Consider the following 27,053-nt stretch of genomic DNA (forward strand, 5'->3'; position numbering starts at 1 on the left):
ATGTGGAGTGACCTGAAAATTCTGAGCGCCTTCTTACATCACGGAATATGCATTCATGAACATCCTGCAGATGCACTTGGGCCATCAATTTCTCTCAAATTGTATTGGCAATTATATCTAGGTCTTCCAAACCTGCAACTGTCACAATTGCTTTCTTCTCCAAGCATCGATCATCCAGTTCAATTCCAACCAAGCAACCATGTTCATTTAACCAGAACACTACCCAAGCAGCTCCATTTTCCCCTCAATATAAGTGGCTGATGCAACACTTCTATGATCACTTTTCTATTTTTTATTTTGCTTTATCTGGAGCAGTGTATAGCATGCTAGTGAAAGCAGGACGGTGTGAAAGGAAGCTCTCTGTGGCTTACCCAAAGGCACTCTTTAAAATTACTCCCACTTCTACATAGTCAACCAGCAAAGGCTACTTTTTGCATATGCAAATTTCTACTGGATTTTATGTGTAGCTTTTTATATCCTGCTGGTTCTATAGAAGCTAAAGAACTGGACTAAGGAAAGAGTCCTCAAGGAGAGTCCTTGCTCTTTTGCAGTGAAGTGGGTGGGATCCTTTGCTATAATTTACTACAGTCCCACAGTCGGCAGTGATTTCACCATTGGGTCCTTGAGCAAAGCTCTTATTAACCTTGCTTTCAGAATTGTATGTTCCTCTGGTTAAAAGAATCTGCTATTTAAATGTAATTGCCCGAGTAAAATATATAATCATAAATGCGGGTGATACTGAATTCTCAGTGATGTAATAATTTCCATTTAAACATTCAACAGGTTTTAGGGCCGAATAGATATTCTTCAACGGTATTTTAGGGGTCTATTCTTGTCATTTACTTGTATTTAATTTGAATGCATTCATATTAGGATATGATAAAGTAATGGCTAGAAAGTCAACAAATACACAAGATAAGCATGCAGAAGGGATGAAGGAGAAACTTTATTTAAAACGACAAGCCTAAATCCTAGTGATAACTCTGAACCGTGATAGGACGCAACTCTCGGCACATTAGACAACACATTGGTGAATCTCATCCTGGCTGAAAGGAGAAAATAAATATTATTGCACACCCGAAAATGGCATTCTTTAAACTGACATGCAGCCTTCATAAAACATTGACTATTGGTTCACGAAAATACGTGAATAGGAATGTTCCTTCACTGTATCACAAATAAATTAATGGCATAATGAAAAGCAATTTTCTGTTAACACCATAACCTGACGGCAATAATCAAAGTTTTTTTGTTTTTTTTTGGGGGGAGGGGGGGCAAAATGGCAAGGGCAATAGGGTTCTCATATTCAAAAGAAGCACCATTCAACAAATAACACTTGTAACACTACTTCAGGAAAAAGGCATATTTTCAACATAATGAAAACATAAATGAGGAGGCAAATGAACGGTCTTGACACACACACACGGCACTCAACTAGACCTTTCATTAGTCCAATTCTTCAGCACTTAACCTGTCTCAGGTCTTGCTTAAAAGTAGCGATTTCCTGACACACACCCAAGAACCCAGCTCTAAAAAACACCCTACAATTCAATGGAGAAAATTAATACCAAGTTTCAATTTGGAAATAAGCTTTAATTGTCCAGATGCAATCCAAAAATCATTATCATATCAAAAGATGTCTGATTAAATAATTGTAAATAAATAAAAAGTAATTTGATACAAAAAAAAAAAACAATCAAACTTAGCTCTGCCATATAAAACAACCCTAGGAATGCGTTTGGCCTTATAAACTATGCTGACATCAGGAAATCAAGAGGTGTCAAAATCACAAGCATGGGCATTTTAAAGGGCAAGAAATATTAAGTATCTGCCCCTCTGTAGGATCCCCCAAAACCCTCCACCACAAACATACACAGTGCATTTGGGCCAATACATACAGCGACTCGCATCTCGCTTGCCCACGATCTGCCGAAAAGGAAAGGTGTGAAAATTATGTACCGAGTTTGGCAAAAACGATCACTCAAATAAGCCACTACTGTATAAAAATAAATACACTTTAAAGTATAACCATTTCAGAAAAGTGTGCAGGACAATGACACGTTAGTGTTAACAAGATTATTTACTATCTAAATCAGCTTGCGCTCTCACAGTGCTGAGAGATACAGGGTGGCTTGTGTTGGGCAGGGCACAATGATTGTATTTAATCTCTTTTTGAAAGATATGCTATTACCTGAATGGTTCTGCTAATGATAATCAAATAAAATGACCACCAGGAGTTAATTATGGCTATTTTAAAGTCACTAGGTGATGGCATTTAAGTCCTTCATCAGGATACGTTCAGAGAAATGAGGTCGCGCTTGGCATGTCTAGTTCACCTTTGTGCATCTATACAAAGTAGCGAGCATAGAAAACATGGAGGGTAAAAAAAAAAGAAAAAAGCAAAATATAGTAATTGAGGAGGTTGTTGCGTGAAGATCTTGTTTGCTAGCTTTAGTAACTTACACTGTTAATGCAGAACTGCATTTGGACGCAGAACAATGTCAATTGCTCACGAGTCGTCATACATTCATTAAAAAGTGTTAGGCCACTACATTCATCTTTTAGATACATGTAGCTCTACGATCGCTAAGGTGTCAGTTGTCTTTGCGCACCACCCCACTCCCCCCACCCCCACCCTAGAAACCAAACTGCCGACGACACTCACAAATCAAAGACACATCAGTCTACGCGCCGCCCTCGCCCATAAGGTCGACTGTAAGAGTCCCGGTAAGGGGGAGTCCGATGGCAGGGCCGGTTGGTTGGCTGCCATGGATCATGGACACCGGTACCCCTGGATTCTTTCACCGACCGAGGGGGACGTCTCGGGGGCAGGTGGGAGACGGGTGCAAGGGCGTGGCCAAAGACACCCATCTACACCAGCGACTCCAAGCAGCTCGCTTTCCTTAAAACGTTAAGTGCTGAAAGGCCCAGCAGGACACGCTGCCTGATTCGCTCCACACTGGTGGTCCTACCTGGAGGGTCCAGTGCGCTGCTACACCCACGTCAGGTAAACACCAAGACATCATTGCGTCCAACATGACAGGAAAGGCGCTCCGCTCAAAGCCAATGATCAAGCCATCACGGTTCCCTGTTCTAATCTTCTCTCTTCCCCTTCCTTACAGAATAAACACTGATCGCCGCTTTGTGTCCCACACCTTACTTCAGGACATAAGGAGATGGGTGAATGCATTACTGAGGTGCTCCAAAGGACTATATCCCATTTCTTCTAATCAACCCCCTCTAGAAACTAGCCAGGTCACAGTTATAAATATGTCAAAGTCTTTTCTTCATGTGTCCAGGTGAACAGCAAGCAGCAAGTTTGTTACACTTCACGGTTGGGCCGGTTTGACATGGCTCCTTCGAAAGAAGGGCAGCAGGGGGCCGAGAGGTCGAAGCTTAGCGGCCTCCCGTTCTGACAGAGTTGGGCCCCCACCTCCTGCAATGTGGCACAGGTGGCTCTGGGCGTGACGCTCCGGGGGTGGGGGCGGAGGCCACCATTGTTCTCCTATCTTGCCTCTCCATGGCCTTATACTGTAAACAGCCACACTTCACATGTCACCGATGGGCAGCGGCTCTGTCGCCATGGAGTCCGTGTCCTTGGCTGATTCCGTTTCCTCGGCGACGGGGCCGGGGCCGGAGCCGGAGCGGGGGTCCATGGCGGAGTGCATGATGTGGAGCCACACGTCGTCCATATTTGGCATGACAAAGATTTTCTGGACAAGGAAGGGAAAACAAAAATATTTTAAACCATTTGCTTAGTTGATGCATTGCAGAGCCATTTAACACAGTAAAGGTGCAGGGTGACAAAAGGCAAAGAAATGAGGTTCTGTTTGGCCAGGAGAGCTAAACTTAGGTCCTTAGGGACCCCCACACGGTCCACATTTTTAATAATAGCAATAATAATATATACTTTGTTGATCCCTGTGGGAAAAAATTCTTTATCCCTCCCCTAACTTGGCAGCCACCCATGGCAGCACCCAGGGAGCTGGGGGGTTTAAGGCCTCGCTCAAGGACCCCCCCAGACGTGCTGAGGCTGGGGCTCAAACCGACAACCTTCCGATCACAGGCACAGAGGCTTAGCCCCCAGAGCCACACTCTGCCCCTCATAACTGTTACTCCCTCCCAGCTCCCAAGCAAGAGCATGGACTGTCGGGGGGGGGGGGGTCAGGCTGAGAAACACTGGCTTAGGATGGTAAAGGCTATTGGGAGAAAATGGTGCATTGTTCTGGATGGAAGCTGGTAATTACAGAGTAGAACGGAAAGTCACAGACATGCAAGGTCATTCTGAAGCTCTGGGCCGATATGCAGCCATAAATGAACCGGTGTGCCTGTTGATCGAAATGAGGGTGAAGCACTGCTCAGTCCGCAGCGTGAGCATCAGTGACACAAGCCTACCGTCCTGACACAGGAATCATTTCTATTCAACATTTGGTTACAGCCAGCCCATTAGTATATCTCAGACTCACAATAGTGTCTGGGTCGTGAGGTGGCTGTGTACAACAGAACGGATTTATAATCTGATGGTACACTAGTATCATATTCCTATAATGGTTCCAACACACTGACAGCAATAGAAGTATGGAAAGTTGAATAGAAGTATGGAAAGTTGAATAGAAGTATGCAAAATTAAGGATACTTGTCTTGGGCAAGGAAATGAAGCATTCTGACATCCAAAGTAAAAAGGACCCCTGTTATATGGTTACAGGAAAGGGTTTCTTTCCTTTCTGCATCTGGAGGTTTAAATTCAGCAACAGTGCTTCATAAACTCACTAGAATCGGGGGGGGGGGGGCTTGTCTCGTACCTGGAACTCCTGGTCCAGTTTCCTTTCAATCCAATCCGTTACGTGTGCGAGGGTGACCTCCCTTTCTCCCAGTTTTGGTCGGGCTTTCAGCTCCAGGTGAGGTGGGGTCCTGAAGCCGTACCTGCCAAACAGAGCGAGGTTGCAGACTGAGCCGAGACATCCTGCTGTGACGGGAAGACAGCACACAGTCCCATTCCTTCACGCCGTGCGGTGTCATTACTACTTGTAACCAACAGATGGCACAAGTGAAACGCAAAAAGTGTTTCATACAGTATTACTAAAACGTTAACAGGGATACACCTTTTCAACATCTCTCATAACACTAATCTCAATTAATGAAATATGACTTCATATATATTTAATGATGACTGAAATTATTTTAAATGTATTTAACGGCATTGGCTGTGTTAAAATTCAGTTATCACTGATGGCAGAATTAACGTTTTGTTACTGTAATTTTATTGATTCTATACAGCATCAGTCCCTCATCATTTCCAGCAGAGTTCATTTGCAGGCTCTCTATAGCCCACAGGGGTTCAATCTGTGCCTTTGAAAGTCACCCTAATTGCAGTTTCATACATAATTAGTATTTTTTTATAATATTTTCATATTTTAATATATGCCCCCTGTATTATTGTGGAGTGTTGCATTGCATGCATATACAGCATTAAATGCCTGAATCAGCAAACGGTGCATTCATGCCCACTAAAAATAAACTGTAAGGGTGTTAATGTGGAAAAATCAACACGTGTAGCTGATAAAGCTCATTAGGGGGAGAGGAACTTTCTATACGGCACATATTCACATACTAGAAATAAAGGAACACTTAATAATAATAAAAAGAAAAGTTTGAATCTTCATGAAAGTTGGATCTTCTAGGCATACTTTGTTAAATGTTAGGCAATGTTCCAGTATGTAATCCAGTGTAACGCTCACTGGCCTAGGGTAGCTAAGCACACAGCCACGACGTCTCGTTAAACGCCTGAGCACACGCAAGGTTAGTGCCCCAAGTTAGGGTGACGAGTGCCTCGTTTGCTGAGGCTTATCGCTGTTGTCTTGACTAAGAGAAGGCGGCTAGCAGTGGAACATACCATATCCTGTCTGTGGGGGGTGGGGGAATGTTGACAGCTAGCGTCCCCCGGCACTCTTGCACCTCAACGGTCAACAGAAGTGGTGTGTTAGACACCTCCTCCATCTTCTTCTTGATGAACTCTGTCTCTGTGGCCTTCTGGAAGTATTTAGACTTTGTAATCTTGTCCACAAAGCGCATGATCTTGCTGGGTTTGTGTCCCCCGACGTATCTGTGGGCAGGGCGGTCAGAGCTTATCACATTGGTCAGGATCCCTGCAGCCCTTCCTTATACTAGCGTGAAATTTACATTACTACTGATATGCAATTTGTTAGGTCAACTTCGTGGACAGTTATTCCCTGTGTAACTTCCAAAAAATGTTTTCCTTCAGTCTGGTGGGTCAGAGGCTTGGGATCTGTGCCAGCAACTGGAAGGTTGCTAGTTCAAATCCTGTGATGTGAGGTGTTACACCGTGCAGGCCAAGCTGCCAGTCTCTCACCCTTCTGCCCCCGGCAGCGGGTTCTTGTCCGGGGGAATTTCGGGGGGGTCCTCCTCATCAGATGACCCGGCGCTGGACGATTCCTCGTCGCTGTCAGCTAGACAGTATGTCCGCGGCCTGTGCCTGAGACCACAGACACAGACAGACGCATGGGAATTGACAGGCTGTTCTTGTAGTTCTGTGTCTCCCAGTCCAGTCCACATGGACCCATAGGCAGTCCATGTTACGGACTATCTGGCAGGGAGCTCGGAGGGAGCGAAAACATGGACCGTCTGTGGGTCCCTGAGGACTGGACTGGGCAACACTGCTGTACTTCATGAATAAAGCAGACGTCGTTTTGCTTCAAAAAAAGCTTGAGAACAGGCTTGGATTTAGAGATAAAAATATTTATCAGCTGGCCTAGTTAAAGGGAACGTCCCGTCACACTTCATGCTACAGACAAACACCATCACAGCAAGGCAGGACGTGGGGAGTTTAATACTCTACAACTACACAGCACCCAGCCACTCAAACATGCACCTTCACCTTTCAGTCAGGCATCAGAGGACGCCTCCTCCCCTTTTTTGGGGTCCTGAAAGAGCCGACAGTGCTAGTGTTGGCTAATGGGCTGACGTTCTGCCCCAGCCAGTGCTTACTCAGACGCCCCCATGCTGCTGTATAGGTTAGATCCCTAGATCTCTCAGCATTCCGCCATTGGTGCACATGCTTGTCCAGAAAATACCAGAAATAAAAGGAAACTGTATAAAAGACATGAGCCGCGTCTTTGCACAAAGGGAAACGCACCAATCAGAATTAACATCAAATTCCTCCTTCATATATAGAATAATTCCCTTCTCCTCACCAGCTACCGTGTTTCCCCGGAAATAAGACAGGGTCTTATATTCATTTTTGCTCCAAAAGACGCGTTAGGGCTTATTTGCAGGTGATGTCTTATGTTCCCGACAAACTACAGTACATTTACCGGCATTCCTGAACAAAAATCCACATTTATTCACATACAGACACCATGTCATATTCTAACCATACCTTTTCATGTAAACAATCTAACGATACATTTATTCATGAACAAAAATCTACTGTATATACATTTATTTGAATATTAAATAAGTAAATATTATTTCCTGTTTACATATAATCGCATCTCATTCTAGTTACCGTACAATCCATGGGATAGTAACTAGGGCTTATTTTTGGAGTAGGGGTTATATTCCGAGCATCCTGAAAAATCATGCTAGGGCTTATTTTCGGGGAAATACAGTATACCTCAGTGACGGAGCCGCTGACTTTACCGACGATGTTGAAAGTGTTTCCCACCGGAGGGTAACGAGCTGGCATGGACTTTGGACGCGCCCGTCTACTCAGATGCACATCTATGCCCGAGACCCTTGTGACATCACCTCCTCCTTTAAACCCCTGAAATTCCCTCTCGTCTGAGGTGTGATCCACTTTAATTTCAGCAGGGCGAAGCACTACAGTGAAGTCCAGCTTGATGTCCCAGTAAACAAAAGCCCTACTGAGCTCACAAAACCCTGTGAGCAGTTCAACCTCCCCCACCCACCCACCCTATCCAGAGATGTAATAAGGGCCAGGAGTCAAACTGTTTCTTGTCAGGCAGCATCGTAGGGTTTATTTAAAAAAAAAAAAAAAAGTAATTAGGTTTCATAAACAGGCCTCCAGACACTCCCAACTCACCAGGTGTAGAAAATATCCACAGACGAGTGCGTCCAGAGACAAGATTTAATGCAGTGGGGGGGAGGGACAAATGTACAGAGACAAGTTAACGCGTAAAAGCAAATTGGTGACCCAATCACAGCAATCAATCCGCATCGTTTAGCATGCACCCGGCAGTTTTTGTCCTGTGACATTCTGAAAATGTCACTAGGGATAAAATGAAGAAACAAAAAAAGTCCCCTTGGATCACATAGTGCAGTTTAATATTTTTGGTGGCAAAAAAAAAAAACAATGGCAAAATCAACAAAAAAGGTACTTCTCCCTGCAGAAAATTAGACAGTCAAAACAAGACTGGAAACAGGAAAGTGGGAAATAACAGCAGCTAAAAATGAAACGTGTACCGTAATGCGAAGAACGGTCATGCTAATTGGGGTAAAAGCCAGCGGTTTAGTGACTCATTTATTACGGTCCTTACCCGTCCTTGCCCGGCTCGCCGGGGCGTACAGCGTCCCCCTCCTTCCCCAGGCGCACCAAGTTCATCTTGGTCTCCAGCGTCATCAGGAAAGAGCCGTTGTAGGAGATCTCCAGGTCAAACCACAGGCCTGTGGGTGGGGACACAGAGTGGCATCAGGACACGGATATTCAAAAAGCCTCCGCTTCCCGTCGCCCCCCGCCGCCCCCGCCGCCCCCCGCCGCCCTGCCCAGGGCACCTCACTTTGCTCCAAGAACAGCTCTCATTTGGTGGATAAATAGGGGGCGAATAAATGAATATTAACATCAACCACGACAAGCCCCCAGCTCCATTTTTAACTGCTCTCGTTTTTCGGAGGGGGAATCTTACACGGGAAGTTCTGTAGACGCTGCCTGAAGGTTTTAGGCCCGGTATCGGCGGCCCCCCTCTTCCCCATGACCCCATGCATCACACCCCCAGTTCTCCCAACCTTCCCCCAATCCACGCCCCCCCCCCCCCAAACTCTTCCTCTCTCTCTGCCTGATCTGGGCCCTTGCCTGCATCCCACAGCGGGCCTTCCAGAGCCCTTTTCTTCTCATCTGAGATGAGACAGAAGGGGTAGGAGTGCCAGGGGGTGTCCTCCATAGTGCATTTAGCAAAAAGAGAGAAATAGCGGCTCCCAGAATGGCCTTTTCCCACTTATAATGGGAGGACACTATTCAACATTCCTGACATTCTAATGCTCACACTATCTGGGTCACTTTCCGCAAACATGTCCGCCGGGGTCTTCCTCTGCTCAAAATGCTAGTTTTGCTAACACAGTCACATCCTCTGGGACATTTTTTTTGCATCCAAGACATCTTTCCTTTGAAACTGAATCTTTATCCCCTCTACACAGGACTATATCTACAATATACTTTCAAAGTGTATTGGGGGGAGAGCCCAAATATCTGCAGGAGAACAACTGTGAACATGGGATACTGACCTTTATGTGAGCAAAGAAGCATGAGAAAGTAAAAATTTGCTTCCTGAAACAACATTAAAATCCATATTCTTAGACTTAGTGTTTACAATCTCTGGACAAGCCTACTGAAAAGAGCTCCTTTTATGACCACTTCATTTTCTGAATGGAGTAATACCATCCATCAGCCACTAGGGGGCACTATAGATTTTTGTGTTTCTTTCCCAGCACACAAACATCTCCTGACAGAAAAAGCTCCCACCTTGACCCACGTAACGCAGCTGTAAAAGACGAGGGCTGTCTCACTCTTTTATAATGCTCTGCGATCCACTCGCCTCTGACGCCATCTTAATTAGCCCTTTTCCCGGCATAGGAAGGAGAAGCCAAGAGATATGGTGCCTGCTTGACATGGCCGGCAGGTGTGTGGAGATCAGCTTGAGTAACGTGTGAATATCGGGCTATAAGATAACTAGGCAATATGCTGACTGGATAGAGGCCCACTGTTGAGTAGATGTAATACGTAGGTATCACATGACAAACAAGGCTGGAAGAGTGAGGAGGGAACAAACTTTATATCTCAGATTGGGGGCTGGGGGCAGGCTGATGACCCCCTCAATCATCTTCCCAGGGCCAAGACTGGCAGGAGAAAACCTAGGGGCCACTCCAAACACCGGGACGGCAGCAGACTCTCTCCCTAATTGGAGCGAGCTTGCCAGCTGCGCAGTCAGAAGGCGGCAGGTCTGCGCAGCTGGTGGGCAGGCGCTCGCCTGGCATTAAGCCATGACTCAGATTTCGGTCAATGGCCCCAGGGCTTATTGATCTTCAGAACTCGGCAGGAGGAAGAGAGCAGCCTTGCATTCAGCCTAAATGGAGAAGCTCTTACATTAGTAATTATTTTTGGCAGGTAACGGTTCGGTGCTTAAAATTACATACATGGGAAAAGTTGACCTTTTTCACGTTTTTCACATTAGGTCATGTATGATTCCCCATTTCATGATTCGGCTGCTTTTAGAGGTTTTGAAAAATCAGCTTCATAGAGTTACTCCACTGATGATTATGCTATCCATCGCTGACAACAACATTTGAGTAACATAAAAAAAAAAAAAAATGTAACAATCATCTCTTCCACTGAAGGCCAAATTTCCAGTAAGTTACCATCTTAGCCTAAAGGCCGCGAGTTGCTTAGTTGTTAGAGAACTAGAGCTAAGATTAATCTAGGAATGCACAACTCCAGGAACGGTGACCGCTGCTAATTGCCTTACTGAGACCATTATCTGGAAAGTAAACCAATTTACCCAGTACTGCAGGATTTAATGGGGTGCTAATTAAAATGTACTGTGAAACCTGCAGGAGCCTCTCCATCCTGGACCTGGGTTGTGGGCTCCATCTTCAATCCTCCCGTCATTAATTATTTATGGGGACATTTACGGATGTAAGACAAACCCAAAGGGGACCCTGCAGGACCTGGGATGAAGATCCCAATCCTATATTAAGAAATAATCCTCTTCAGAAGGGAACATCCCTGGAGCTATCCACGGAGGTATCGTTTCACTTACTGGCCGCCATATCGGCAAGACTGACCAAATCAGCTTCCGTCGATTACACATTAAGTGATACTCGCAGTGCATGACTCGTACCATGCTGTGCTGCCTATGAGCTAGGAGAGTGTGCTCATATCTCCCCTGATGATTGGTGGGAAACGTGGGACGACACAGAGGAACCAGCTGCTGGGGCGTGACCCAGTAGCTGTGCCGGTGCCAATTAGCCTTAAAGGCAGTCACTGCAGTGCCATCTGCTGCCCGTTCGCCCCCTTTCCCAGCATCCTTGGCTTGGTATCAAGAACATTTTTGGAATGTTTGTCAAATTGGCGAGTTTGGCATACAGTACTCAACACGTCACAGAGGACAAATACATCGGGTTGTAGGGAGTGGGTTTGGAGGCAATATTTTGACATGCACAACCCCTCCCTCAATTATCATTGCAGTGGGAAGAGCCTCACATGGGCTGGGCAGGACAGCAAGGGCCGTCTGACTTGCTTGTTGATTCTCAACAAGGATCTTGGCCTGCCTGCTTCTCGCCAGGAAAAGCCAGAAAGCGAAAATCGCAGCCGGATGCCTTCAGCGAAACACGCAATACCTCCATCTCTCCCTCTCTCTGCTGCCTGTTTGTTTCTGTTGTCTTTTGAAAGAAAGACGTTGCTCTTTTTCTGTGCTGCCTGTGTGTAGAATGGAGTCCCTGTACGTCAGAGAGGACGTGGGGCCGTCTGCCTCCAGGCTAAGTGTTCAGCCTGTAGCAAGGCGTCTGAACGGGGCTCTTCAGCAGGGTTCCATTTGCCCCGGGCTACGAGATGCACCCCGAGAGCGCCCGCCTCCCTCGGCCGGGTGGAACCGACATGCTTGGTTTCTTCGACAGCGAGATCAGCGGCGGGTGTCCTGCAGCCCTTAGGGCGACCCCGAGACGTTAAGCTATGTGGTGGCATCGCACAGCTCCCCAGAGCTGCACTCAGCATCCACGTGCCTGCATGCGTACCTGCATGCGTGCCTGCATGCGTGCCTACACCCTGTCAACAGAATGCGATGAGGTTCCGCTCACTGCACAATGAAGAGCGTCACGGTAACACGATCACTCCCATCACTGTCCTCTTAGCGAACTCTAAACAGTGCAGAGATGCACAGATCCGATATTCGGGTCGATATCAGTGCTGATCCAGACCTATTAGATGGATTGGGTATGGCCATACATGACTGACCCACGCCCGATACTTACTAATTTAATATTAATCAGTCACTAAAAGATAGATTTAACATGAAATAGGAGCTGTTTGTACAATCAATCGCACGACAGCTCTTTCCCATTTTAGATGTGTTTCTTGTGGCATTCAGGCTGAACGCTAACGCTGCCACTCAGCTGTTTGTTTGCCACTCAGTGGGTGTGAGCGTGGTGACTTCTGCCTGCTGTGACGTCATGCGCATACCCTTTGCGGTACGAGGAGCCTAAGAACATCAGATAAGAGGCTGACTATCTGGACGTATTTTATGCTTTTAACAGTAACTAGTAGCACAGCGATTTGCAATCTCAAACAAAGTTTTGAGAGGTGGAAGTAGCGTTTAGTGGAAAATCCCCCTAAACAAAGTGCATACGATTATGCCAGACAATGCGAGGAGTCGCTAGCTTGGGCTACTTGCACACTCACTACAGCTTGTGATAAACGAGGGGCTGCTGTCGCAATGAGGGGTAAGTGACGCTGATGCCAGTGGGGGACAAATTGTGGGGCATTTTAAGCATTCGCCACTTGTGTATCTTCTTGGAAGATATTCACATTGAACTGCGAATGCCTCAAAATCAAGACGTAACAAACGAGGTGGAATGGTACATTATGTGTGTTTTACCAGTAGCCTAATTAAAGATTTTTTGGCATACAGTTTTTCATCTGCCTTTACTATATTTTTTATATATATATATATATATATATATATATATATATATATATATATATATATATATATATATATATATATATATATATATAAATGAAAAGAGCTGCTGCATTGGAACCTGTTTTGGTATTGACAGTTGTGTATTGGAATCGGATCTGACAGTGCAAGAGCTGTCCCTTGTCAGGAGATCTGAGGCGTGTCAGCACCGAGGCGGACTGGACTGGATCGGGCTGAGCCAGGAGGCGGGGTGCGTGTGCCCAGTAATCGCAGTGTGCCTGACGTTGCCATGGTTCCGTTTACGGATAATGACTCGTGACGCCCCCCCCCCCCCCTGCCCCATGGGTGACTAATCAGATGGGAATACTGGGGGGCTTTGTGTCTCCCGGCTGATTCTGTATTGCTGAGAACCACAACAGCCAACTGACCACAAAAACAGCAGCAACAAGTGGTCTTTATGTGCAAATCATTTTCCAAAACAGAATATTGTTTACCTATTAATGGAAATGTCACTAATGACATTTAGATTAACTACTTCACTGCAGAGTACAACAGAATCTTTTAGTATTGCACCAAAAACTAAACCAATGGTAGACCTTGGTACCACCTGACTGGAAGTCCGGAGCCATTCGAACCCATCTGCTATGGCCGATAGGCTGAAGTGAGAGACCGAGCACCAACAGCAGCATCCTAGTCCATCTTTAATGTAGAAAGTCATAAGCTGAGTTTGTCAAAAGTCCAGTTTAGCCCAGTTTTCCCCCTCAAGACTTACATGCCTGTTGATAGCAAATACCAGGAAATGTTTGCGTAAACCTTGTTTTAGATCAAACCTAAACCTGACCAGAACATCTAATGGTAGTAGTTTGTTTTGAAATACGTAGCTTAGTCTTATTTTATCTTAAGTTCTTTTCAGAAGGGCACAAGTTGGACAACTCCGCCATAACTAAATTAACCATTAATGGGATGCAAAGCACAAAAAAAAAAAACACTTACTGCCCCAGACTGTCCCCACATAATACCAGCATATGTGAAGCTGAGCCCCGGCTTGCCGGGAGTTACCTTGATGATCCACAGAGGGCTCAGATGCATGCAGGATCTTGGGGACGGCCACACCCATATCCAGCTCGGTCAAGGTCAGCTCATTCATGAAGTACGGCAGCTACAAGACAGAACCCCGAAACCCGTACACTTCAAAAGACAGTGGGGGCTCAAAATGGCTGAGGTCTAGCAGAGATCACAGCATCACAGCTTTCGAACAGTAAGAGAGCAACAAGCATGAGCCACTGAGGGACATCGGATTATTGAAATTGCAGCTTATCGGAGGGTCAAAGCAAGAATCAAACTACTCATATCGTTTCCTGGGGCACACTGTGAAACTATGAAGGAAGACAACCACAGTAGCATGGTTCCAAATGACTAATGCAGGACAGACACGGTGACATTTAAAAGCCCCTGTCTGACATTTAAACTCCACCTACTCTAATCAGATTCAGCTGTCTGCCAGGTTCTAGTCCCGCCCTGGATTGTGGTCTAGCCCCCCAAAGCTCCTCTTGAGCTTCCCTTGAGTGAACCATTATGCTGGTCCTTCTCAAGCGCAACATGAAACCTGACATCCCTCACTCTATGATACGAAAGATGTCACTTCCGGCTCAGACTACAGGGGGGAGCGGTGGAGCTGAAGAAAAGGGGCGACTGTTCAAATACACACAACTGACCGAACGGGCTTCAGGCAACTCACCCTGATCTTGCTAAGCTTCATCTGGATCTTCTTGGACACCATGTCAGCCCAGTACTTCTCACCCAGGAAGTCCCAGAAGATTCGGCCAACCAAAGCATTCACCCAAGCCACGGGTTCCTCCTCCGGCCCAGGGCGACTGGGCAGCTGGGGAAGCAACACAGGCAGCAAATGTGAGCTTACGTTACAATGAAAAGAAGTGTTTTCCCCATAACTGTTTCTTCATAGTCAGCCATGTTGACAAAAATGAATGACCGCTGAAAAAGTGGGGTGAAACACTTAATTCTATTCCACAGGGGCACAGTCTTCCCAAATGTAACTCGATTTTCCACTAAAATGGATGGATTCCTTGTCTTTATAGCTGATGTGCTCATTTGAAGCCATGAATCAGCCTTAACCTGATGTGACACCAAACAAAAGGCTTAAAATCAGCTGGAAATACACAAGCTCATTCTGCTCTGGGCTGTTCCCACTCAACGTCCACACCCAGCCCGCCCCAAGCTTTCAAGCTGCCCTCGGTACCTTCTTGCCCGCTCCAGGGCTGCTCTCGGCGCTGTGGATGGGGCTGCCAGCCGGGCTGCCTGGCTGCGGGGGCATGTACTTGGCCATGAAGACCTCGTAGTCCAGCAGCATCTTCTGCCGCCCGCCGCCCGCGAGATCCTTCTGCCGCGGCTGGCCGGCCAGCAGCTCGTCCAGGCTGCCCCTGCTGCTGCTGCGGCTGTGAGTGGTCAGCATGGCTGCAGGGCAGGACGAAACGTGCCGCTGTGAACATTCTCACGTCTCACGAGGCCTCTGCTCCCTACTCAAGGTACGAACATGCTCAGCGTGAGCCAGCAACAGGCACGGCGGCAGGCAGGCGGCGGGCTGCATAGCCCGAGTCTCAAAGGCAACCGAGGCCCAGGCTTGGGCTGCTGAGCGACTGACTATAATCAGGCCACCATCTTGGCTGAGCTCAGCCTGGACAGAGAGCTGGGAGGGTGAGGTCTGCCTCCTTTAAGGTGCGGCATACATCAGAGATATGGGGGAGAAAAAACAAAGACATTTTCAATGGTAAACCCTGCTGTCCTGAGCCTATGTATCACCATTGTACAAGACCTCTAGTCTAGAACTTCTACCCATTTTGAAAACACCTACATAAGTCTTCCCGGCTGCATTAACATCCATTTTTCTTGTAAACCGACAACTGAAACCCCTGGACAAAGCCTAGTGGTGATTTGGGGAAGGTGGTTTCATGCATATTGTACCTACGGCCAATAGTGGGCTACAGTCATGTTGAAGGATTAATCATTTGTGGTGCACCCCATGCCCCCCCTGGCTGGCTGGCCATTGTTCCCTGTGTACCCTTAGCTAGATTTCCAGACCTTTCCACCACTACACCCTACAGGTATCTGTAAGAAAGCTAAAATTATTTGCCCTCCTATTCCTAAACAGAGGAAAGGAACACAACTGAGCCACAATTGAGTCCCTCGTGTAGGGGGTAAGGATCACAGAGGCTTGTGCCCCTGTCCAAATCCATGCAGGCGGCCAAAGCACATAGTAATCATTGAGGGTTTATGTCACATGACCCTCAATGCCCAACATGCTTAATGTAACAGCTGCAGCCCAAGTGACTGAGAAATGTAAGAGGGACCGTCTACCTCAACGTATGAGCACCCTGCTTCCACTTGGACAGCCTAATTCAGTGTAGTGCCGCTATACACCTCGTTCATTTCCTCAGAACACGAACGTGACCTTCAGAGGCCAAAAACACCCGGCTTCCTCATTTGTTTGACATTTGTCCCTAGCCTATGCTAATGCTAATTTTTGGGTCAAGCTACAGTCACCTGGCCATTAGCTAAATTTACCGCAACACAATGTGTGCACTGAGATAAATAAGCTCAAGATGCATGAAAAATATGCAGCCAGCTACTGACTCATAAAATATGTTGTTTTTCTTTTTTTGTTTCACAGAGATACTGAGTGCCTCTGGGCCGGTGCCAACAGCGAACAAGGCTGCACAAGGACAGCTCAGTGACTTTAAACAAGACTCCATTGTTAGCATGCGTTTCGCAGTGGACGTAGAGGGAAATGGCATGAAATGTGTCACGCGGAAAGTTGGCGGGGAGGGTGTGCAAGGCGCAAGCCGTCGGATATAAACCAACCTGGTACGGAGGTCAAAGTATGTGGCGAGTAGACCCACATAAAAGAGGTGAAAGCAACAGAGCAACAGCAGAAGCTGGTCTGCAGCCCCCAGGCTCTGCCATCTAGCCTAAAATATCTATCGCTTAAACCATGTCACTAGTTGCACTCATTTCTAATGTGTAACATCCAGCACAACAGGCTATGGTTATACAACCAATGCAATAAAATGTGATCGTCACAGTTCCCCCCCTTATGATGTCTTAGCTGACTAACATCGACTCAAGGCGAGCACCTGTCCCTGCCTAGTCTGACGCACGGCTCTCAGAGCTCAGGAGTATTTGCGTTTCAACATCTGCTTGGCCCCACACACACACACACACACACACACACACACACACACACACACAGAGCTTCTTTCCTCAAAGTTCTCCCACTGCTCCCTGTAATGCAGACTGGATCAGCTGGAAAAAACGCAACCTTTCATCATTCCTTAAGAAGCCTTGCTGGTCCAGTTAAACAGGTTTTTCCACTTAAAAAGAAAAAAAGAAAAAAGTCCAACAGAGGACCGGATCTGTGTAGGACTTTGAACTCTCCTCCCCCTCTACAAGACCCAAGGTCTAAACGCCAGGTCTGAGCAGCTGAAGGCCAGCATAAGGGGCGGCCTGCATACTTACCACTCTTGCTTGCAGGAAGACTGGTAGGCTTCTTGGCATCTGATTTCAGCTTGGATGCCACCAGCATTCGTCTGAACCATTCCTCCTTCTCTCTACCTGTCCTCCCGAAGAGGTAGAGGGTCTGCTCCTTGTGGACCGACGCCCGCGCCCCATCCTGTGTCGCGGGGGCCCTCTTGGCATCCTCCCCCGTCCCACATGCCTCCTTCTCTGCGGGAGTGGCTCTCTCTTCCCCGGCGTCCCCCTTGTCCGCTTCCGCCTTGGACATGAAGTCGTCCTGCTTGCCCAGCTCAATGCAGATCGGGTACTTTTTGTTCCACACCCTCTTCCGCGCCAGACTTGGGGGCACCAGATATATCTGATTGAGAAATTGCTTGTTTCACAATGAGGCTCTCGGAGGTAAGGGGAAAGCTTTCAGCTCCCCGCGTTACTAGGAGACCAATAATGACATTTTCAACAGGTTATACTCTAGAAAGAAGGGCATGTGAAGGGCGTTTCTTACGGCACAATCGTGTGTTAAAATCTAGCCATTGAAAGTTTATGTATAAGGGATTCTGTGCCGTCAGAGAGAGAAGAGGAGCAAATTGCCATAACCCATATTACGCTCGTGTGCAAACGTGTCATATGATCAGCTGGCCAGATGCAATCAGCCAATGGGGTTTGTTTAGCGTTATGAGAGATCCCCATCAGCGCCCATTCGCGATCATGTCATCGGGTCTGGGGTCCTGAGTGCACATGCCCGTATTTCAGTATTCAGCCAAACTGATCACTAATGTAATTAACAGTCACAACTGGCATTGGCACAGACAGGCTGAAGCGTAGGCGACTATCGGGTTCTGATGAACTAACAGCTTAATAAACATAACCTATCCCTAACAAACCCAGGGGAAATCATACACAATGCATGCTTCTGTTGCTCTAGACAAAAGCGATGAAACAGACGAGCTAAGGGTCACTAGGAAGACTAGCAGTTAAGATGACATCATGTTGACTCCACCGGCACAAACCCAAGCTGACAAAATAAAGAGCAGGGCCACCTTGCTGTCTGTCAGGTCATAGATCTTCTGGCTGATGTAGGTGATGTCCGGCTTGGGCTCGCTGACGGTGGCCCGGCGGGCGATGTTGCGGTTGGGCTTGGAGAGGCGGAGGGTGGAGCCTTCCAGGCGTACGAACACCGAGTGGGTCAGAGTGGCGTGGTACGTCTCCGGGTCGTAGTTGTGGATCTCATTCATCCAGCCCTGGTTACACGGGGGAGGAAGTGCGGACTGAGAGCGTGAGACACGACACGGCACGGCATTTTCACGCTTTCAGAACTGTCAACACCAGAATAGATGGAAATGCTTTTAAAAGAAAAACTAAAATGCCTCACTAAGAAATGTCACCAGGAAGACCAAGGGACAGGTCTGTATTCTATCTTGAAAGGGCTTAGAGGGTAAAACTTGAGACAAACCAAGGAGGGCATCGAATCAATAGTTTTTTTAGTTGTTGTTTTTTCGGGGGGGGGCAAACACATTACTGTTGGTACCTAGTGAAAACAAACCTGCCTTTTTCAGTTAAATATAAGCCATGGCGTTGCCGATCCTGGGCGCCGTCGCTGAGATGCACTTTCGGGGCCCCTGTTGCCTTAATTTCGGCCCCTAGGAGTCCGTTTAGCGAGCTGCCAGTGCCAGCCCCATTTATGGCCCCGGGGCACCGCGTTCCAGGAGAATCCGTACCGCACGGTGCACTTTACCACAATAGGCACCGGACACATCCACACGCTGCTCCGTAAAATTGCCCTCACCCACAAATAACCTCAGTGTTTGCGTTCAAAGCCTTTCACAGGAAATGAAGCTCTGCACAAACAACCAAAGGTAACACATTCGACACCCTACGGTACTGAATGTGAGGCTGATCGGGGTGTATCGAGGTGTGAGGCTATTTTATTGCCATGTAGTACAGTGAAAATTCTTATTGCATATTTCCTGCAGACCGTAGTACAAGGACATAAAATAACAAAAGAGAAATACAAAAAAAAAATACATTGCACTGGAGTTAGAAACTGGACAAGTGACAGTTGCAGAAGGAGCTGCTGTAGCTATTGAAGGTCATAACTGCCTGCAAAAAAACTGTCCCAGAATCTTAGTGTATTTAAGGTCCAAATAGTATAGCACCTTAAGTACTACCTTCAGCTGCATGCCTAGAATACCATAAGTGCCAGGAAGTGGTGAACACAATACCATATGGCGACAAAGCAGGTCATCCTGAACATCTGCAATGTTTAGTATACAGGAATCTCTCAGGCCTGTCAGCTGACACCATGAACAATACCCTACATTCCCATGCTCGCTTACTGTAATAAGATCCACCATTGTGACACTTCTGCGTAGGAACTTTGCAGACCTGTTTATCCAAATTCCATAGATGTCCTTCACACCCATTGGAACGCCGTGTATTCCCATGCGAGACAAAAATCCCACTATTCCAGTCAATCTCTTAAGCAACGGCTACTTTTCATTTTCCATAAACAATCAACGTAAACAGAATAACATACTGTTGGGCACCATATGCTGAGATTGAAATGTGTGTTAATGTTTATGTTATTATACTATACTGACACTTATTGAGTGAAACTGATATGGTAATCAGAGCAAGGTTATGCTCAGAGTACTAAGTATACTAATATGGTGGTGGAGGACTTTGTTTCATTACCCATTCGAGTCCCAGAAGGAGTGCTGCTGCTCAGCGACTCGGAGGAATAAGGCAGCAAGTCCAGAAGGCTCCTCATAGCTCAAAGCTTTGCAACAATGACACAAATGGTCAAACGATACCATGCATGGGACGGTAGAAGCTACTATCTTCATTCTTAGAAACATAGTAGGAGGACCAAATAGACCTGGAGTACAAGCCATGCAGGGAACATCTGTGATAGATCTCTTCGAGGTTCAGACTTTGCATATTTAATAAACAATGTATTAAAAGAATATCTCATATAATATATACCTCCAGCCACTTGCCTCTAAAATTAAGATATCAAAAGGTAATGGGTCTCGAGTTAAAGGTAATATGATTGAGAGAGGAACCCTAATGATCACAATCTGAAGATGCACGACAGAAGACAAACAGAGCATGCAGGTTCCTGACACGCTGCTTAGAGTGTGAGCGAGACACTCCCCGTTCAGGAGACCGTGCAGCACCGGCCGTTTAGGGCCGGTAAATGTTTAGTGTTGAAGGACACGAAGGATGGGATTTGTTGGGCGGGATCACATCTGGTGGCTTTTTCTGCTCTAAGGGGTCGATCGACCGTAACAGCAAGGGTGACATTTGGGGCAGCAGGTTCCACAGTGGCCAAGAAACTGCAACCAAAAAGCTGACTGTGTCCCAAAACAGGCTCTACGGCTGCACCCATAAGCAGGGCGGTTCACCTGAATCTCTTCAGCAAAAAGACCCCATTGTACAAAATGCACAAAATGAATGAATTTCCTCTTTGCTCAGTAACTATCACTACAAATATGACCTGAGACAGAAAGGGTAGTTATGATATGAACTCAAAGGGAAACTGAGCTAAATGGTCCCATGAAAAGAGAAACAGAGTCTGGACATTAACCTAGTGGCCTTCTTCAAGGGCGAGGCTGTGAAAATCGATCAGCTCGCTGACCCGTCGGTGGACACAGAGGCGAAGCGAACACCCATTAGTCACCGTGGCTGACTTTTTTGGGGTGTGGGGGGGGGGGGGGGGGGGGGCTAGGAAAGACTCCTGCTTGAGAGTGATAATCTATCGCTGGGCACACTTGTCTGAGGAATACAGCAGTTTCCTAGGCATTGAGACTAAACCTGCAACTGGAAGGGCTTGATTTTTCACATAATTGGATACACAGCATCATATCGAATCATGCGGGATTCTGCAACAAGGCTGGCTCACAGGAGCGCTAGGGTGGGCAAGGGCGGATGAGGCCGTGAGCAGTCTTCAGCTGTGAATCACCCCCCCCCCCCCCGCCGTCAAAGGACTGCAGTCAGCGAGAGGTTTAGAACGTGACTCTGCCCACAAACAGGAAGGGACTCAGTACTCCACCATCACCTGGACAGGTGTGGGTGACGCATCGTGTGTGTTTGAAAAGGACAGATCTGGAGGAGCCCTTTTGAAAGCTGTCATGTGAGAAGATCTGCTGTGGTATGACTCGCCTTCTGAACTGGCTGCTTGCACAAACCCCCCCACCACCACCCCAGCACATGTTGTCATGCGTGTCTGAATCACGGAAGTAGCGCTGGCCAAAGGGGAACTCTGGAGTGTGACCCTGACAGTGACGTTATGGAGGATGACAGCTTCAGATCCATAGCATGAGCCTTCAAAAAGAGGATTCAGTCACTAAAAATGGAAAAGCAAACCTTTGGAAGTTCAATCTCTTCTAGAGTTAAAGACATGGAGTGTTATTGTTTTATATTTAAAAACAAACAAAAAAAACGATTTACTGTGGCAAAATTGCTTCCTCTCTGCACATAGTAAATCAAGCCCTCCAGTGCTGGCAGTCCACCTGGGCTCTAACGAAGTGCTCGGTTGTATCACTCTTCCACGCCTCCTGTGCCCAGATCACGGCGCAGGTCTCCAGTTGTGTCATCAGGCTCTGAGAAAAATGTACCCGCCAATCAGCTATAAAGCAGGAGCGCCAAGAGAAATCTCAAGCCTCTAAAGGGTCGGATTCGATTTCGCTTTAGGCAGATTCCACAACAGAAATGAGGGGACAGTAAATCCACGGGAGTTGAGTGTGCATCTAGCAACCACAGCGAGCCTCTCCTCACAAGGACGGGGCAGGCGCAGTAGGCAAGAGGGCTGTAAATCAGGCAAAGAAAACGAGGCCTGGAGGGGGACATCGATGCCAATAAACCCATTTATGATATCAGCCCCCTCCCACGTAGCAGCAGGAGTAAGGAGGAAGCATGGAGTTTTTTCTAGGACCTAATGGTGAGAAGCAATTCTATCACAAGCATCATACAGGGCTGAACTGCAGCCTTCCGGAAGGTCCTTGGCTCCTCAGACTGGGAAGACCATGGTCAGGAAGAGCCGGGGGGGTGGGGGGTGGCGGTCATGCTTCTGAGATTTTGTCTGCCTGTGGTTTTGATCCACCTCTGTTTCCACGCACTTATATAAGATGCCTATTTATAAATCCGTAAAGACAAAATCGTGTCACGGAAGCTTCCCCCCTTCCCTTTCTCATTAAATCCCTAAAAATATCGTGCTGCTTGGCACTCCGACTGGAGTCTGGCGGGCCCCACGTCGTTTCCTTATTTTTTCTTCTTCAGTCGAGAGAAGCCTTTGTCACACAGAACGGTCTAGAAAAGCCACCCCAGCAAATGAACAGGAAGCCAGAGCAAGCGAATCAGACGACTGTCAGCCTGTAATAAACCTGAAAGAGTGGAGCAGCTCAAGATACCTTCGAGAGGCTTCCATAATTCACATGATTAGCTGTGCGACCAGACGGCAGGTTCAGATGGAACGTTACCCCTGGATTCATCCCTCCTTTGGGGTGGGGGGCCCAACTCTCACCTCACCCCCTTTCGGACCCAGTCTGACTACAATAAATAGGCAGTGAAAAATGTAGCGAAGGCCTCACACTAGAGAATACTGCAGCAATCAGTTATTGACAGGTTTCCATGTTTAGCTGCAGCATTCGGAGAAAATCAATGCACACATAATAAAAGGTAAATCTGTATACATATCAATGATGTAAAATGCAGTAAAACAGACAATTAGACTTAATCGTTGCACTGAGCAAAAGCCTTTCCAGGAGAGCTGGCTTTCTACCAAGAATTACCATAAACCATCAACAATACCCCAGTCATTAATGTTAAAGGCAAGCAAAGATGTTCATTTCTTGGATAAAGATGTTTCAGCACCTGCTCCACACCTGATAGGATGGAGTCATAAGATGGTAATGCTGTTAACCAATTAAATTTAATTTATTCTAAAAAGTTTATATAGTGAGGTTATAAACACATTAATACTTTTATTACTTTGAGGTAACACTTTTAAGTAATGTCATCCAGGCATCTGTGCCATCTAACTGAGTAATCACCTGTGGTTTGCAGTTAGGGTTCAATGTTAGCTCCTAATTAATAGCATAGGAAAACCAGGTGTTGAAGAGTAAATCAGCTTCTGTGGTTTCAAACAGCAGCTCTCTCACAGGCTGTCCAGTCCAATTAAAAATAGGGCTGGGCGATATAACATTGATATTATATCACGAAAGCTCAATAATCACCAGGGCTTCAGGTGACTGACGTTTATTTACACCCACAATTTGGTAAGCAGAGTAGTAACAATTTGGTTAGCAGAGCATGCCACATAATACTGTTTTGGTATACTACAGTTTGGTATACTTCAGTATAATAATGCACTGTAGCGGGGCACACCACATAATACTGTTTTGGTATACTATGGTTTGGTATACTTCAGTACAATATGCACTGTAGCGGGGCACACCACATATTACTGTTTTGGTATACTATGGTTTGGTATACTTCAGTACAATATGCACTGTAGCGGGGCACACCACATATTACTGTTTTGGTATACTATGGTTTGGTATACTTCAGTACAATATGCACTGTAGCCGGGCACACCACATAATACTGTTTTGGTATACTATGGTTTGGTATACTTCAGTACAATATGCACTGTAGCGGGGCACACCACATATTACTGTTTTGGTATACTATGGTTTGGGATACTTCAGTACAATATGCACTGTAGCGGGGCACACCACATAATACTGTTTTGGTATACTATGGTTTGGTATACTTCAGTACAATATGCACTGTAGCGGGGCACACCACATATTACTGTTTTGGTATACTATGGTTTGGGATACTTCAGTACAATATGCACTGTAGCGGGGCACACCACATAATACTGTTTTGGTATACTATGGTTTGGGATACTTCAGTGCGATATGCAATGAAGAGGCAGTGAAGAAAGGAACAGCTCAGCAGTCACGACACCTTTTAAAAGAGAAGATATTGTGGATAAGCAAGGTAAAAAGGCGTCAGTGGTACTTTCTGCAGTATAAAATCGGACATGTTTACTAAAACATAAGTATATGCGGAATTTATACTGATTACTAACTTTTGGGCGTCATAAAATGGCTCATTAATATTTTAGCCGTGCTACTAAACTGCTTAGCATAAATAAACGTCCGTATAGTACCGAAAAGCTGCCGTCCAGACGTTTCGCCCTTCACCTGAAGCCCTGGTCATTATTGAGCATGCGTGGTATAATATCGATGTGATATCGCCCAGCCCTAATTAAAAAGCTCCGGTTCACTAAGGGTTAGGGTTACAGCTGCGATAGCCTTTTTATCAACAAGGGAAAATAATAGTTTTAAAAGTAACACTTACCAAACAAGGTCTGATGACTAGCTTTGATGAGGTAATAATGTGGGCGCATGGTGACTCATTGGGTAGCAATGTCATCCCAAACCTCCTCATTTGGGGGTTGACGTCCCATCCTACGTATGTGAAGCTTTTTCTCTGGGTCCTCCAGTTTCTATCTGACTGTGTGAATGTGCCCTGCGATGCCATCTGGGATGAACCCCTGGCTTACGCTCAATGCCCCCTGGGATAGCCCACCCCTCCCCCCAAACCACATTCTCCTACAGAGACCAATATAAATAGCAGCAGCTAAATGGTTACAAGTCATAAACCAGCTCCTCCACTGATGCATATGGAGATACTAATGTGAACGCCATCACAGACAGAAACCTGCTCTCTCTCATCAGACTAACACACCAGAACAGGAAATTCCTGTACAGCCTAATTCCTAGACAGACCCGCAGAAGGGTCATATGACATCACATCTGGCAGATTTACCCTCCCGCCCCGGCCGCCTTGGTTTACGATGGAGGCGGCCTGGTCTTCACCCACCTTGAACATGCTGGGCTCCTTTATGTCCAAGCGTGCCACATTCCACTGCTCGGCCGTCAGCTTCCTGTGCCGGGGCCTGGATCCCGACCGGCCAGGGGCCGCCAGCCACACGACGCCGATGGCCAACATGAAGCCGAGGGCCACGCCCAGCAGCATCCCACCGACGTAGGTGGGCAGGGGTAACACGAAGTAGCCATAGATGGCGATGGTGAGGGCAAGCAGGGTGGCCTGGGGGATGGCAGGCGGCGGCTCCTCCTCCTCGACTTCGTCGCTGCCACGGGCGCCCGCGCCCATGCTCGCGGTGGCGCTGACCCGGCGGGCAGAGGGAGAGGCGGGCACCACTTCCTCCTGCCCATCCCCATCAGTCTCTGTGTCGGTGTTCACCTCGAAGTCCTCGCTATACAGCTCGCAGAACTCCTCGTCCTCCTGCCGGGCCAGAGCCGACATGGAGCACTTCTCCAGGGCAAACGTGGTCGTCCGAGGGCCCGGGGCCCCGGCTGTGGGGGCCTCCTCGCCTGCCAGGCACTCTCCTTCCGAGTCGCACTCCTCCTCCTTGATGCTGTAGTTGTTGTTACTCTCTAGGTGCCCGTTAATGCTGGCCAGGTTGCAGAGCTCAGAGGCGCTGGAGGACAGTGCCTTGTGCCTGGGGCCGCTTGAGGCCCCGCTTTCGTCGCCCATGATTTTGCTGAGCAGCTGCAGGGGCTCGTACATGACCTCGGAGAGGCGCCGCTTGGTGTCCTCGATGCGTGCCTCCACCTCCGACACCTTGAAGAAGGAGCGACTGTCCGGCGACGTGAGAGGCGAGGATGGTGCCGTCTTGGAGTCGCCCGCCACGGTGACCCGCGGCTGAGCGAACGGCTTGAACAGGTGCAGGTTGAGGCGCGAGTCCGGCTGGCGGTAATGCACGACGTCCGGCTCCTGCCGGGAGGTGTCTGTGGACAGTGACTTCACCAGCGTCTTCATCAGATGCCGGTGGCGCACGGTGGGGGGTGTGGCCAAGCCCTCCCGAGGCTCTGCTTCCGTGGACAGGGACTTTACCAGGCTCATTAAGGGCTTGTCGATGGAAGGCAAGGCCGATTTGTAGGGGGAGGAGCCCGAGGAGGCACAGGAGGGGGTGGGAGGCGGGGCTGGCGTCTTCTGTCCCGAGGGCCAAGAGGAGCTGACCGTGGTAGAACTGCAGGGGGTGTCAAAAGAGCTGGCCAAAATGGAGAGGGCGGGGCTCTGGGAGTGGGGAGCCGACTGCTGGGGCCCGGAGACAGGGGGGAGCGTGGTGGAGGAAACTGGCAGCACTGCCGCTTCGCTCAAGGGGACTGAGGAGTCCGAGCCGCTCCCCTCAAACTGGAGGTCCTCGCAGGCCTCCAGAGCCGTAACTACGCCGTGGGATTCATAATCCAGGCCCTCGGCAGCGGAAGTGGACGTGCCGACCCCATAGAGCTCATCCTCTTCCTCCTCTTCCTCCTTGCCGAGGGCGGAGAAGTGGATGGTGATGGTCTCCCGCGACAACGAGCGCTGGACCTGCAGCTTGGGCGCGGCGGCCGGCCGTGTGGACACGGGACCCAGTCTGCCGGCATGGCTGCTGCTCCGGGCAGTCATTGCAGTGCCGCGAACCCCCGGCAACCTGGGAGGGAACAGGGAGGAAGGGCGGGGCTTAGAACAGGCCTCTCACACTGCAGCCACCATGATGCACATGGTCTGCCTTTCGTCACTCAACTGCACATCGCGACAGTATCACTGCAGCCATCGTTT

The 27,053-nt window shown here is 47.7% G+C and overlaps 1 protein-coding gene across 3 annotated transcripts in view; it reads right to left on the reverse strand.

Moving 5' to 3' along the window:
* Window positions 1–926: 926 nt before the first annotated feature.
* LOC111848080 (testis-expressed protein 2) overlaps window positions 927–27,053 on the reverse strand; it is a 41,883-nt gene continuing 15,756 nt past the window's right edge. For 2 of the 3 annotated variants that reach the window (XM_023819819.2, XM_023819828.2), the window contains 11 exons: window positions 25,308–26,925; window positions 18,452–18,652; window positions 17,418–17,772; window positions 15,145–15,359; window positions 14,626–14,769; window positions 13,947–14,046; window positions 8,517–8,643; window positions 6,371–6,493; window positions 5,894–6,103; window positions 4,803–4,923; window positions 927–3,713 (listed from right to left, as the gene is read on the reverse strand). In XM_023819819.2, coding sequence (XP_023675587.2) covers window positions 3,549–3,713; window positions 4,803–4,923; window positions 5,894–6,103; window positions 6,371–6,493; window positions 8,517–8,643; window positions 13,947–14,046; window positions 14,626–14,769; window positions 15,145–15,359; window positions 17,418–17,772; window positions 18,452–18,652; window positions 25,308–26,900 — 3,354 coding nt within the window. In that variant the 5' untranslated portion in view covers window positions 26,901–26,925 and the 3' untranslated portion in view covers window positions 927–3,548. The remainder of the gene's footprint in view (window positions 3,714–4,802; window positions 4,924–5,893; window positions 6,104–6,370; window positions 6,494–8,516; window positions 8,644–13,946; window positions 14,047–14,625; window positions 14,770–15,144; window positions 15,360–17,417; window positions 17,773–18,451; window positions 18,653–25,307; window positions 26,926–27,053) is intronic. The other variant, XM_023819837.2, reaches the window with a different exon arrangement.

This window comes from Paramormyrops kingsleyae, chromosome 5 (genome assembly GCF_048594095.1).
Source record: "Paramormyrops kingsleyae isolate MSU_618 chromosome 5, PKINGS_0.4, whole genome shotgun sequence".
Taxonomy (NCBI): Eukaryota; Metazoa; Chordata; class Actinopteri; order Osteoglossiformes; family Mormyridae; genus Paramormyrops; species Paramormyrops kingsleyae.